At 46.3% G+C, this 11,117-nt stretch overlaps 1 protein-coding gene across 3 annotated transcripts; it reads left to right on the forward strand.

The window, feature by feature from the left end:
- The first annotated feature begins 340 nt into the window (after positions 1–340).
- On the forward strand, positions 341–10,834 carry NELFE (negative elongation factor complex member E). 3 transcript variants are annotated; one of them, XM_075836424.1, is made up of 11 exons: positions 341–444; positions 1,266–1,362; positions 2,633–2,702; positions 2,900–3,045; positions 4,476–4,550; positions 4,640–4,677; positions 4,931–5,139; positions 5,896–6,040; positions 6,123–6,177; positions 9,587–9,689; positions 10,416–10,834. In XM_075836424.1, exons 2-11 carry the CDS (start codon positions 1,288–1,290, stop codon positions 10,526–10,528), a joined length of 1,029 nt encoding a protein of 342 aa, XP_075692539.1. In that variant the 5' UTR covers positions 341–444; positions 1,266–1,287; the 3' UTR covers positions 10,529–10,834. The 3 variants fall into 3 exon arrangements, with proteins under 3 accessions (XP_075692539.1, XP_075692540.1, XP_075692538.1); XM_075836425.1 differs by lacking the exon at positions 341–444 and adding an exon at positions 459–553; XM_075836423.1 differs by lacking the exon at positions 341–444 and adding an exon at positions 596–679.
- The last annotated feature ends 283 nt before the right edge of the window (positions 10,835–11,117 follow it).

Consider the following 11,117-nt stretch of genomic DNA (forward strand, 5'->3'; position numbering starts at 1 on the left):
AACACCCTATAACAACTCACTATAGCTAAACCCTACAACTGAAGTTTACCCCGCCCTGTATATAACGCTGATGTCTGGGCAGCTGCTATATACACTCCGCTATAATTTGATAGTGCCTTTCAGCCGGCAGCTGATCACAGCCAGGGGGCGTCAAACCATTGAAAGGAACAGACTGCTGCGCGCAGCGATTGACAATCCCGACCAGCCAATCACGGCCGCACTCTCCTCCCTGCTGATTGGCCTAAAAGCTGGAAGTGTGGCGGAAGCGATTGTGTTTTTTTTCGACTAGCCAAAACAAGTGGGGCGGAAATGTATAACTAGAGGATTGCAGTGATTGGTTGTATGATAACACGTCACTGGTTGGCAAACGCGCGCTACAGGTTGGCGTACACAGGAAAACTGAAGGTGACGTATAAAAAGTGCGACCGACATCTAACAACAGAGGTAAATACTTTATATTTTGCGTATAGTATAAGAGTTCGCGTTCATTCGGGGCGTTAGTCCGTGTATGTGCTCGCTAGGGAGCGGTCTGCAGCTGGTGTAATATTTTTCTGTATGGAGCTTGTGTGCTTATAGTGTCATTCTGGGGACTTTGTGGGTTTAAAATAGTATGAAGACGTCTTAAGACATAATAATATGGCCGCACTCCTCTCATGTCTTCTCCAAGTAATTTTCCGGTGTATGTAAATATCGCTTAATGTTTAATGCTTAAGGTTTTGAAGCTTTGTAATAATTTGTCTTTCCATTCCTCACTGTTTTCAAGATCTTTGCTTGCTATCAGTGAATGGGAACATTCTTCTTTACATACAGAGGCTGAACGCATTTACACTGTAACAAACCCTGCACCTGTGATAGTTGACATGACAAGTCAGCATTTTAGCCTCCGGATGTAAACATGGAATATTTAAATTCATTGACAGCAAGCAGTTATTTTGTAAATGTGAGGAATTGAAGTACACACAGTATATTTAAAAAGTTTCCAAACTTTTTCCAATATCGCTAGCATATGCCATCACTTTGGACTGCTGGGACCCCCACCGATCCCCCGTATTGAGGGTCACTTTAGTGCTGAAGCTCCTTCAAAGTTCTTACTGGCACAAAACCGTCTCCACCCGCTGTGCAGGGAACTGTAACGCCTCCCCAGTCACATGACCTGTAATATGCCTAAATCTGGAGAAGCCCTTTAAATACGTGAATATATCCATTTACAATGTTTTGTTTATATCTATTTACATCTCCCCCTCCCCCTTTTTCTTCCTGTTCAGGTGTCCGCTTGCCCACGCCACCATGGTTTGCTTGCCCCCTGTCTTGACCGAAGAAGAAGAAACTCTACAGAGGAAATTTGCCAAACTGAAAAAGAAGGTTTGTTAAAAATAAAATGGTTTTGGAGTAGTTAAAGAAGCAGAATTTCCAACAATGATTATTTACTGGGCATTGTTCACACTCTATAATGTGGGGCTTTCAGTTCATTAAGCTTTGTGTATTGATTCTTCCTGGTTTTCAAGATCTCTGCTTGCTGTCATTGATTGTGAACCTTCATGGTTTCCTTTGAGGAGGAACATCTGTCCTGGTCATGTGATAATCACACAAAGCGCTCTGGTAAGGGTCACACACGGGTCGGGATAAGCTTTGTAAAAGTACACGGCGTATCCAACCTAGAACACACAGGGAACTCCGCTCGAAAAGGGGCACCAAATTGTGGTGCAGTTTTTCGTCTGGAATCGCAACTGCGGAAAATAAATAAAATACTTACCTCATTGTCATAGCAACGCGTCCCTCTGGTCTTCATGCAGCCCATGTGACCGCTACAGCATGGGATTGGCTGCATCAGTTACGTGGGAGGAAACGGCATCCCGGGAGGCCAGAAACACGTAGAAAAGCCGGGATAACAAGGAGCTATCGCTATGACAACGCCAGGGAATTAAAGTGTAACTAAACATTCGACAAACTTCTGACATGTCAGAAGTTTGGATTGGTGGGTGTCCGAGCACTGACACCCCCACCAATCGCTAAAACGAAGCGTTTAATTTTTTTACGATTTTCAATTTTTACATCGGAAACGCAGCTTTTCCGCCGCAAAATTTGCAACATCTGCTATTTGTTGCGGCTGTTACCTCCCCATTGAATTCAATGGGGAAAAATCGCCACAGAAGTGCCACTTCATAAATTGACACGCTGCGGATAAAAAAAACGCTCCGCAGGTCAATTTATGAACGCTTTCGTAACTGATTTTTTTTTTTTCCCGCAGCGTGCAGATGAGACTTGTTCAAATCTCATCCCCTCTGCTGCTGCTGTATTACGCTGCAGATTTTCCACAATGAAATTAGTTGTGGAAAATTCGCGCTGTGTGAACATAACTCTAATTGTAACAAACCATTCACCTGTGTGATCATCACGTCATCTTCAATAGAAAAAATCCATTGGGCACAAGTCAGCTATGATTGATTTCAAGACAGACGTGTGGCATTCTGGGTCATTGCAGGACTGAATTCTGGGATTCAATGTCTGACTAAACTGTACATTCATTCATTGACTGCCTTCGGTGTTATTGACGCCACGTTTGACTTTAGAACTTGCAGAACTTGCTTTCTAGAATTTTTCTCAATGTTTTTCATTTCCTGTCTCATACCAGAAAAAAGCCTTGTTGGCTCTGAAGAAGCAGACGTCCACCAACCAGACCAGCCAGGCCGGCATCAAGAGATGTGAGTCATTATCATGGTTTTTTTTCTTTCCCAGAAATGGCGCCACTTTTCTTCAGTGGATGTCTTCAGTACTGCAGCATCTACTTTAATGAGCTTCAGCTGCAATGCCAGGCACAGCCCACAGTGGCGCTATTACCATTTTCTTCTATACCTCCAAGTTTTGGGAACATGTATATAATTGTATATGTCTCTTCCAGCTTTATCAGACCAACCAGCAGTGGACACCGCCACAGCGACAGAGCAAGCCAAGATGCTGGTGAAGACCGGCGCCATCAGTGCTATTAAATCCGGGACTAAAAACAGTGGATTTAAACGCTCTCGGACGCTGGAGGGCAAACCCAAGGTGAAGGCTACATCACGTATAGCACATTGGCCATAGAAGTAAACCCGCCACACTGTATATGTGTTACTTCTGCTCATATAGGGGAGGGGGTTGGGGACCCGGTTGTAAGAGATGCCCGGATGAGACGACCGTAGCCGTTTTATTTAACTATTTTGTCTTCCCTATTTCTGCACACACAGCACTCGGTGAGTTCCATTGGACCCAGTGATCATGTGACCGCCGGGTGTCCTCTGCGTGGCAGAGCTGCTGGGTCCAGGACAACCTCATTAATCTTTGTGTAACGAAAAGCTCTTCAACGTACTAATCCGCTTTGTTTCTACATGTTTTTTCACCATTTTAAAGATTGTTTCTTGTCCGTGAATGGAAACACTTTCTTACATCCACAGCCTGAAAAACCTGTCCTATTGACAGCTGCACAGTTCGTTACAGTGTATGAAAGTTCTCCATTGTAATAGCCTGTGCAGCGGTGTCAGACTTAAACTGGAAAACCCCTTTAAAGAGGCTCTGTCACCAGATTTTGCAACCCCTATCTGCTATTGCAGCAGATCGGCGCTGCAATGTAGATTACAGTAACGTTTTTATTTTTAAAAAACGAGCATTTTTGGCCAAGTTATGACCATTTTCGTATTTATGCAAATGAGGTTTGCAAAAGTACAACTGGGCGTGTTGAAAAGTACAAGTACAACTGGGCGTGTATTATGTGCGTACATCGGGGCGTGTTTACTACTTTTACTAGCTGGGCGTTCTGATGAGAAGTAACATCCACTTCTCTTCAGAACGCCCAGCTTCTGGCAGTGCAGACACATCCGTGTTCTCGAGAGATCACGCTGTGTCGTCACTCACAGGTCCTGCATCGTGTCGGACGAGCGAGGACACATCAGCACCAGAGGCTACAGATGATTCTGCAGCAGCATCGGCGTTTGCAGGTAAGTCGATGTAGCTACTTACCTGCAAATGCTGATGCTGCTGCAGAATCAACTGTAGCCTCTGGTGCCGACACGATGCAGGACCTGGGGCAGGAAGTGAGTGACGTCACAGCGTGATCTCTCGAGAACACGGCTGTGTCTGCACTGCCAGAAGCTGGGCGTTGTGAAGAGAAGTGGATGTTACTTCTCATCAGAACGCCCAGCTAGTAAAAGTAGTAAACACGCCCCGTTGTACGCACATAATACACGCCCAGTTGGACTTTTACTTTTCAACACGCCCAGTTGTACTTTTGCAAACCTCATTTGCATAAATACGAAAATGGTCATAACTTGGCCAAAAATGCTCGTTTTTTAAAAATAAAAACGTTACTGTAATCTACATTGCAGCGCCGATCTGCTGCAATAGCAGATAGGGCTTGCAAAATCTGGTGACAGAGCCTCTTTAAATACAATGAGTCCTTCTATTGTTTACACTGTGTGACCCCCTCTAATTCTTGCCTTCAGGACCCCAGTAAGGGCCCGGCCCCCACTTTCCAGCCCTTCCAGCGCAGCGTCTCTGTAGATGAGGAGCAAGCTGAGGTAAGCGCTGTGGGAATTTTTTTTTTCTTTACTGAAGGAGCTGACAAATCCGAGACACCTGCTCAGAAAAATATATTTTCTTTCTCCAGAGTTCAAGGCGCAGTCAAAGAAAGTCTCTCTATGAGAGGTGAGTCTCTCCTCTGCTCGCCTCTCCTCTGCTCGCCTCTCCTCTGCTCGCCTCTCCTCTGCTCGCCTCTCCTCTGCTCGCCTCTCCTCTGCTCGCCTCTCCTCTGCTCGCCTCTCCTCCGCTCGCCTCTCCTCCGCTCGCCTCTCCTCCGCTCGCCTCTCCTCCGCTCGCCTCTCCTCCGCTCGCCTCTCCTCCGCTCGCCTCTCCTCCGCTCGGCCCGTTCCCATATTGATTGATTTTTCTCATTTCTCAGCTTTGTCAGCTCCAGCGAGCGTATGCGAGACTCCGAAAGAGAGGCAGAGGACCGAGAGAGCGACAGAGAAGGCCGTCGTGTAGGAGGAGTCAGGGAGCCATATGACCGAGACCGTGGGAGAGAACGAGACCGGGAGAGGGACAAGGAGAGAGACCGAAGTGATAGAGATCGAAGTGATAGAGAACGAGACAGAGAAGGCTGCAACAGGAGTACGTATACTTCCGAATCCAGCCTTCTATATCAACATTGCTCTGTAGCCCTGTACACAAGTTATAGGCACTCACAGGAGTCCCTGGCCCCAGGAGCTCACAATCTAACTTCCTTATCACAATACACACTAGAGCTAATGTGAGATTAGAAAAACATGGATGCTTTCCAGAATAGCGCCACTCTAGCACACTGGCTGTGTCTAGTTTTGCAACTAATTCAAGTGAATAGAGCCGAGCTGCAGTACGAGACACAGCCAGTGTGCTAGAGTGGTGCTGTTTCTGGAGGAAAGCATCCATGTTTTTCTAATCTCCAACTACTGTAGTATAGGAGGAAACTGGACCACCCAGAGCAACACGAGAGGGGAGAGACCTACCAACTCCTTGTGGATGTTGCCCTTACACCTCTTGCACACGATCGTGTTCGGGCCGTGAAAAACGGTCCCAGTGTCGACCGCATTTCCTGGCCCGACCACGGTACAGGTGAACGGGACTCTTGGCATCATAGACTTTTTATGATGCTGGGAGTCCCTGCCCCCCACGGAACTGCTGCTCCGTCCTGAACAAAATAATAGATTATGGAACAGCAGTTCCGCGGGGAGACTCGGTCGTGTGCAGCTGCACTTGGTCATATTTGAAGCCAGAGATACAAGCAGCAATACTAACCATTGAGCCATAGTGCGGCCCACATGTAATTTAATAGGTTACGGTGGGGGCTTTTTAAATATCGGTCCTATGTTCTGTCTCTTGTATACACAGGCACAGATTCTTTCCCTGAACATCGTGCACCCAGGAAAGGAAACACGGTGTATGTAAACGGCGTGGGCATGAAGAAGCAGGCGCTCACCGATGCCTTCTCCAAGTTTGGGAACATCATAGACCTGGCGACTGATCCTCAACGGAAGTAAGAGCATGCCGGGACATTCAGTGGTAGGGTTGGAGTGAATGGGTGGGAATCATCTCACCTTGTGTTTTGTCCTATACAGCTGCGCATTTGTCACGTTCAAGAAGATTGAATCGGCAGACCAGGCGATACAGGCGGTAAGATGGCTGCGATTTATCAATATGAAACGGCACAGTACTGTCTGCACTGACTGGGGGTGCACTAGAGAAGAAACTGGGCACTGTACTGTCTGCACTGACTGGGGGTGCACTAGAGAAGAAACTGGGCTCTGTACTGTCTGCACTGACTGGGGGTGCACTAGAGAAGAAACCGGGCACTGTACTGTCTGCACTGACTGGGGGTGCACTAGAGAAGAAACCGGGCACCGTACTGTCTGCACTGACTGGGGGTGCACTAGAGAAGAAACCGGGCACTGTACTGTCTGCACTGACTGGGGGTGCACTAGAGAAGAAACTGGGCTCTGTACTGTCTGCACTGACTGGGGGTGCACTAGAGAAGAAACCGGGCACAGTACTGTCTGCACTGACTGGGGGTGCACTAGAGAAGAAACTGGGCAGGACAAAAGTTGCATAGCCGATCTCCAAATCCCACGTATAGACAGTGATGACATTTTGGCTGCATCACTAGGGGAAGGTGGTGGCTACAGGCAGCCAGAATGAAGTCATTTAAAGGGGTTGTCCATATGATTAAAGGGAACCTGTCAACAGCTTTGAGCCCTCAAATCCGCTGCCAGCGCTATATACAGGGTCGGCGTTCCCCATCATGCAAGTTGCATGACCGAGAAATCTACATTTCGATGTCCCTGGCTCTGCATTGGCAAGTGCCATGGAGACGTCCACTTTATGACCAGTACCCTGGGCTCTCTACACTGAACGCAGGCAGACATTCCCCTCTGCTCTGAGTGACGGCTTTTGCGTCCAATCAGTATCACAAGAGCCATCGCTTCGAGCAGAGAGTGGCACTTGCCATTGTGGTGCTGGTGATTTCTCAGTCCACTATCCACCGTGTATATAGCGCCCAGTTTCTGTGTGTAGATATTACTGTTACATACTTGTTATGGCGCCCCCTGTGTGTAGATATTGCTGATACTTGTTATGGCGCCCCCTGTGTGTAGATATTGCTGATACTTGTTATGGCGCCCGCTGTGTGTAGATATTACTGTTACATACTTGTTATGGCGCCCCCTGTGTGTAGATATTACTGTTACATACTTGTTATGGCGCCCCCTGTGTGTAGATATTACTGTTACATACTTGTTATGGCGCCCCCTGTGTGTAGATATTACTGTTACATACTTGTTATGGCGCCCCCTGTGTGTAGATATGACTGTTACATACTTGTTATGGCGCCCGCTGTGTGTAGATATTACTGTTACATACTTGTTATGGCGCCCCCTGTGTGTAGATATTACTGTTATATACTTGTTATGGCGCCCCCTGTGTGTAGATATTACTGTTATATACTTGTTATGGCGCCCGCTGTGTGTAGATATTAGGGTATGTTCACACGGCGGGGTTCCGTAACGGCTGAAATTACGGGGATGTTTCAGCCTGAAAACATCCCCGTAATTTCAGCCGTACCGGCATGTGCAGGCGCTTGAACGCCGCGTCAATTACGGCCGTAATTAGCGCTGCTATTCATTGGAGTCAATGAATAACGGCTCCAATTACGGCCAAAGAAGTGACAGGTCACTTCTTCTACGCGGGCGTCTATTTACGCGCCGTCATTTGACAGCGGCGCGTAAATATACGCCTCGTGTGAACAGACAAACGTCTGCCCATTGCTTTCAATGGGCAGATGTTTGTCAGCGCTATTGAGGCGCTATTTTCGGGCGTAATTCGGGGCAAAAACGCCCGATTTACGTCCGTATATAGGCCGTGTGCACATACCCTTACTGTTACATACTTGTTATGGCGCCCCCTGTGTGGTAATATTACTGTTACATACTTGTTATGGCGCCCCCTGTGTGGTAATATTACTGTTACATACTTGTTATGGCGCCCCCTGTGTGGTAATATTACTGTTACATACTTGTTATGGCGCCCCCTGTGTGTAGATATGACTGTTACATACTTGTTATGGCGCCCGCTGTGTGTAGATATTACTGTTACATACTTGTTATGGCGCCCCCTGTGTGGTAATATTACTGTTACTTGTTATGGCGCCCGCTGTGTGTAGATATTACTGTTACATACTTGTTATGGCGCCCGCTGTGTGTAGATATTACTGTTACATACTTGTTATGGCGCCCCCTGTGTGTAGATATTACTGTTACATACTTGTTATGGCGCCCCCTGTGTGTAGATATTACTGTTACATACTTGTTATGGCGCCCCCTGTGTGTAGATATTACTGTTACATACTTGTTATGGCGCCCCCTGTGTGTAGATATTACTGTTACATACTTGTTATGGCGCCCCCTGTGTAGATATTACTGTTACATACTTGTTATGGCGCCCCCTGTGTGTAGATATTACTGTTACATACTTGTTATGGTGCCCCCTGTGTGTAGATATTACTGTTACATACTTGTTATGGCGCCCCCTGTGTGTAGATATTGCTGATACTTGTTATGGCGCCCCCTGTGTGTAGATATTACTGTTACATACTTGTTATGGCGCCCCCTGTGTGTAGATATTACTGTTATATACTTGTTATGGCGCCCCCTGTGTGTAGCTATTATTGTTACATACTTGTTATGGCGCCCCCTGTGTGGTAATATTACTGTTACATACTTGTTATGGCGCCCCCTGTGTGTAGATATTACTGTTACTTGTTATGGCGCCCCCTGTGTGTAGATATTACTGTTACATACTTGTTATGGCGCCCCCTGTGTGTAGATATTACTGTTATATACTTGTTATGGCGCCCCCTGTGTGGTAATATTACTGTTACATACTTGTTATGGCGCCCCCTGTGTGTAGATATTACTGTTACTTGTTATGGCGCCCCCTGTGTGTAGATATTACTGTTACATACTTGTTATGGCGCCCCCTGTGTGTAGATATTACTGTTACTTGTTATGGCGCCCCCTGTGTGTAGATATTGCTGATACTTGTTATGGCGCCCCCTGTGTGTAGATATTGCTGATACTTGTTATGGCGCCCCCTGTGTGTAGATATTACTGTTACATACTTGTTATGGCGCCCCCTGTGTGCAGATATTACTGTTACATACTTGTTATGGCGCCCCCTGTGTGTAGATATTATTGTTACATACTTGTTATGGCGCCCCCTGTGTGTAGATATTACTGTTACATACTTGTTATGGCGCCCCCTTGTGTGTAGATATTACTGTTACATACTTGTTATGGCGCCCCCCTGTGTGTAGATATTACTGTTACTTGTTATGGCGCCCTCTGCTGTTTTTTTTTATTCTCTGTCAGTCCCACCTCCTCGATCCTCATGTACCCGGGCGGCGGAGTGATTTCTTCTGTTATGCGGGCCAGACCATTGTACTATTATATAATGTGTGCTGTGATTGGCTGAGGGGTACAGGTGATGACTGTGTAACACTGATGCTCTGACTCTCGATTTGTTTCTCCAGCTTAATGACACAATGTTAGAGGACGTGAAGGTGAAGGTCAGTATAGCCCGGAAGCAGCCCATGCTGGATGCAGCCATAGACGATCCCCTGTGGGGTAAGCTGGGTGAGTATTCGGTTGCCCGTGGGTCTTTCACACAAAATTGGATACATTCTTTTCGATCGCAAAGACATTTAAAGGGTAATTAAACTTTTTTTTTTTTTTAAATAAAAATAAATTGGCATGTTATAGTGACATATTAAAAGTTTTGATCGGTGGGGGTCCGAGCACTGAGACCCCCACCAATCGCTAAAACGAAGAGGTGGAAGCGCTCGGGTGCGCGCTGTGCCGCTTAGTTATCAGCCATTTCATGTTGCGTATGTTCTTCAATGGGATAACTAACCCTTGTCCCCATGATCAATACTTTGTCATGCATCTGATAGTAGCTGCTGCGTTTTAGAGTTACCGGCCCTTTAAGTAATCACGTGTTGTTCTGTTCACGGATTAGTTATCTGTCTCTACGTCCTTCTGTTTTGTTTTTTTTTATAGTATATGTTTTGTGTATACAGCTCCGATGCAGAGCTATGTGTCTCCATGGTTACAGACCCAGAGGAACAAAGCCTTTGTTGTACTACGGTATGATCAGACTACGCAAAGGATTTGATTGTAGTCTGTAACCAGGGAGACACACAGGTCTGCATAAGAGCTGCATGCACAAAACGGTAGGATATTTTTAACCCAGGCTATTGGAGAAGACGCTTTTATTTTGGGTGCTTTGGCGCAGTAAAAATTGATTGCAAATGTGACGTACCCTTTAAGCCTAATGGAAACCATGATCTCTCCTCTCCGCAGCCGTCCATGACAGCATCAACGGATCCCACAAAGACAAGAGATCTCAAGTCCTCTATAGAGAAAATGTATTCAATGCCGCTTCCTCCAGCACGGGCAACACCACTACTGGGTAACGGGGGGAGAGGAACCCTCATGTGGGACGGGATAAGTTTGAGGTGCGAGGCTTCGGATGGCTCATAGAAGGATGACCTTATTGTGTTCTAGGGGGTTTTCTCGCCATAGTGTTTTTGTGCCGCTACAACACGTCATGGGGTTCGTCTGCTGGGACTCCCCACGATCAAGAGAACGGGTCACAGAGGCCTGTCCCATCAACATGTCATCAAACACTATGGTCGGAAAACCCCTTTAATTTGTGAACGACTTTCAGTGTAACTTGTATATGTTGAATACGGTATAATAAACGTCTACTACTACTCTCATTCTCCTGTTATATGCTGGTTTAGCTGCTACCCTGTTCTTACAACGTACAAGCTATTAATCATCCCATAATCCAGAAAATCCCATAATCTGGCACCAGGCTAAAATATAATGTGGAATTTCCCAAAAGGAGAAACATCTGCAAAGAAAACTGATTGGGAAATTTCTCTGATGCAAAAGTATAATAATCTATTTCTACTTGTCCAATAATCTGGAATATTTTATAATCTGGTGCCTATTGATACTGGATTTAAAGGAATTTCCCTGCGTGTGTGGGGGGGACCG

This window comes from Rhinoderma darwinii, chromosome 8 (assembly GCF_050947455.1).
Source record: "Rhinoderma darwinii isolate aRhiDar2 chromosome 8, aRhiDar2.hap1, whole genome shotgun sequence".
Taxonomy (NCBI): Eukaryota; Metazoa; Chordata; class Amphibia; order Anura; family Rhinodermatidae; genus Rhinoderma; species Rhinoderma darwinii.

Bases quoted from the DNA above. Each gene is read 5' to 3' on its own strand.
- NELFE (XM_075836423.1), top strand. From the start codon at position 654: ATGTCTTCTCCAAGTAATTTTCCGGT. The intron at 2,703-2,899 runs GTGAGTCATTAT...TGTCTCTTCCAG, and splicing joins CCAGGCCGGCATCAAGAGAT to CTTTATCAGACCAACCAGCA. The intron at 4,678-4,930 runs GTGAGTCTCTCC...CTCATTTCTCAG, and splicing joins AGAAAGTCTCTCTATGAGAG to CTTTGTCAGCTCCAGCGAGC.